We start from the raw sequence: 2,152 nt of genomic DNA, 5'->3' as shown, positions 1-2,152 counted from the left end.
GCCTTCGGGGGTTTCATTGGCATCAGAATTGTTAGAAAATACAGAATCAACTTTCATTTGGCGAAAAAATTCAATTTTGGCGAAAAACGACTTTCACCCTTGACCCACGTGAAAATGAAATTTTTTTTTTCCCTTTTCTGTCACCTCCGAGGGTTTCATTGGCATCAGGGGGTCAATAAATACAGAATCAACGTTCACTATTTTTTATTTAAACACCGCCTGCAAACGGGGAGATGAGGGTGGCTAAAATATATTCTGCAACCCTGTCTCCTCGTTGGCTACAAATTTCAACCCTCCGCATACATGCCTTCCCCTTCACCCGCTCGTAAAATCACGCGTTCTCGGTAGCATCGAGGAGGACTTCTCAGGACCGAAAAGAACTGAGGATTCGAATGGTCTCTGGAAAAGTACGTCGCAGAACTGATTAGGACTTACCAGGTCCATCTAGGTCTGGAGAGATCTTGAAAGACCTGTGTACGTCCAATCAGAACCAAATCCTCGACTCGGGATGCCAACTCAACGTAATCTATGGCTTCTCTTCTAGATTCTCTTCCCCCCCAATACAAAATTGATGGATTCTAAAATGATATTTAATCACAATTCAAAAAACAAGAAAAACAAATCAATCTGATGCTCTCAATTTTAAATATTGCCACGTTAGACGAATTTCTTCGAGCTGTGAAAATCTGCACAGGCGCCAGTATCTCCCAGCACATAGTCGATACAGTCTTCGCTCTTTTCGATGTTGACGGTGATGGACAATTATCCTACGAAGAATTTATTGCCATCATGAAGGATAGACTGCACCGTGGATCCAAGGTGAGTTCACAGGAACCTTATACCTTATTGTTCTGCCTTCCTGATAATTAATTCTTCATTATTATATTATTTTCAGTCCCAACCAAGAGGCGAGGGATGGGAAGCTTTTAAGTACTGCGTGAAACAGGAAATGAAAGGACCTTAAGATCACCCGACCGATAGACACTCCATTCTTACCTAAATCTTCAATGCCTATTCTACTTAATTGTTCAACTCTGTGATATTTTGAACCCCCGTTACTCTGCTACTATAGACATTTTCAAATCTTCAGTTAGTTAAATTACCATCAGAAACATTTGACATTATTTTCCGTGCATTAGTATAAGTATTTTTAATTCTTGTTTATACTTTCAAGATAATCGAAGATGTTGACGTGAAACACTGGTTTCTGAGTGTTGAATTATTCAGATACATTTCAGATAATCAAATTGATGAAATTACGCGTTCAAAAATAAATCGACATAAAGAGTACCACACGGAGAAAATTATTCTAGAAAAATTTATGTGCTAGCACAGCCTTGGAAAAATTATTGTGCAACACCGTAAATATTTTTGAGGACACCATAATTGTTTTCGTGTAACACCATAATTTTTCCAAAGATGCAAATTGCGTCACTTTTATGTTGCTAACACATGAATATTTCTAGAAATCTGTCCTGGAGCATTTCCTAGAGTACAGATATTTCTTCCCGTGTGAGAGCAATAAAGAAAAGAAGTTAAAGTTTAATGCCCTGCGTTATGAATTTATTTATATAAATTATCATCACACAGCTAACAAATATCCCTCTCTAATTCTCTATTAAGCCATTTTCAAATACGCAGATATTTCATTCCTTTCGGTGTTAAATAACTCTCCAAGAGTTACTGCTGTCATGTACCGATGATGTTGCGGTGAGTATACTCCGGTTTACCCGACGATGAACAATAGTACATAGCATTTATATAATATATATAATGATAGACCTACAGGAAAGAGAATGGGACAACATTATCCATTAGTTTGAAGTAAATTTCCCTTTGCAATCAAGCATGTATGTGGGAGGAGAAAACTTATCCGTCCATGCATCCAATTTATTTTTTAAATAGAACGCTCTATCAATTTGTTCTACGTTATCATCACTGTATGCAAACAATACCACCTAATGTGCACGGTTGCTCTGAATACAACTGTTCACACCAGCTACCTTACACTGATAGGAAAGGTGGAACTAGTGATTTATTGTTAAGGAGGCTTCTTAACTGTTAATGCCATACGTAAACTATTAACGAAAAATAAACGAAAGGTCTTTTCGTTTACATGTGAACAAAAAAGGCATAATTCGGCCACTCGTTC

At 37.5% G+C, this 2,152-nt stretch overlaps 1 protein-coding gene across 4 annotated transcripts in view; it reads left to right on the top strand.

Annotated features, from left to right (window-relative positions):
• Window positions 1-1,546, top strand: part of LOC107045203 (calcium uptake protein 3, mitochondrial) — a 65,340-nt gene extending 63,794 nt beyond the window's left edge. For all 4 annotated transcript variants that reach the window (XM_015267375.1, XM_015267374.1, XM_015267373.1 and 1 more), the window contains 2 exons: window positions 662-819; window positions 896-1,546. In XM_015267375.1, the coding sequence (XP_015122861.1) occupies window positions 662-819; window positions 896-964 (227 nt within the window). In that variant the 3' untranslated portion in view covers window positions 965-1,546. The remainder of the gene's footprint in view (window positions 1-661; window positions 820-895) is intronic.
• The last annotated feature ends 606 nt before the right edge of the window (window positions 1,547-2,152 follow it).

The sequence above is a fragment of the Diachasma alloeum genome, unplaced genomic scaffold (assembly GCF_001412515.2).
Source record: "Diachasma alloeum isolate Michigan unplaced genomic scaffold, Dall2.0 Dall_scaffold_00884, whole genome shotgun sequence".
In the NCBI taxonomy this organism is placed as follows: domain Eukaryota; kingdom Metazoa; phylum Arthropoda; class Insecta; order Hymenoptera; family Braconidae; genus Diachasma; species Diachasma alloeum.
Note: the sequence above shows the minus strand (reverse complement) of the source record. Positions and strands in the feature narration are given on the sequence as shown.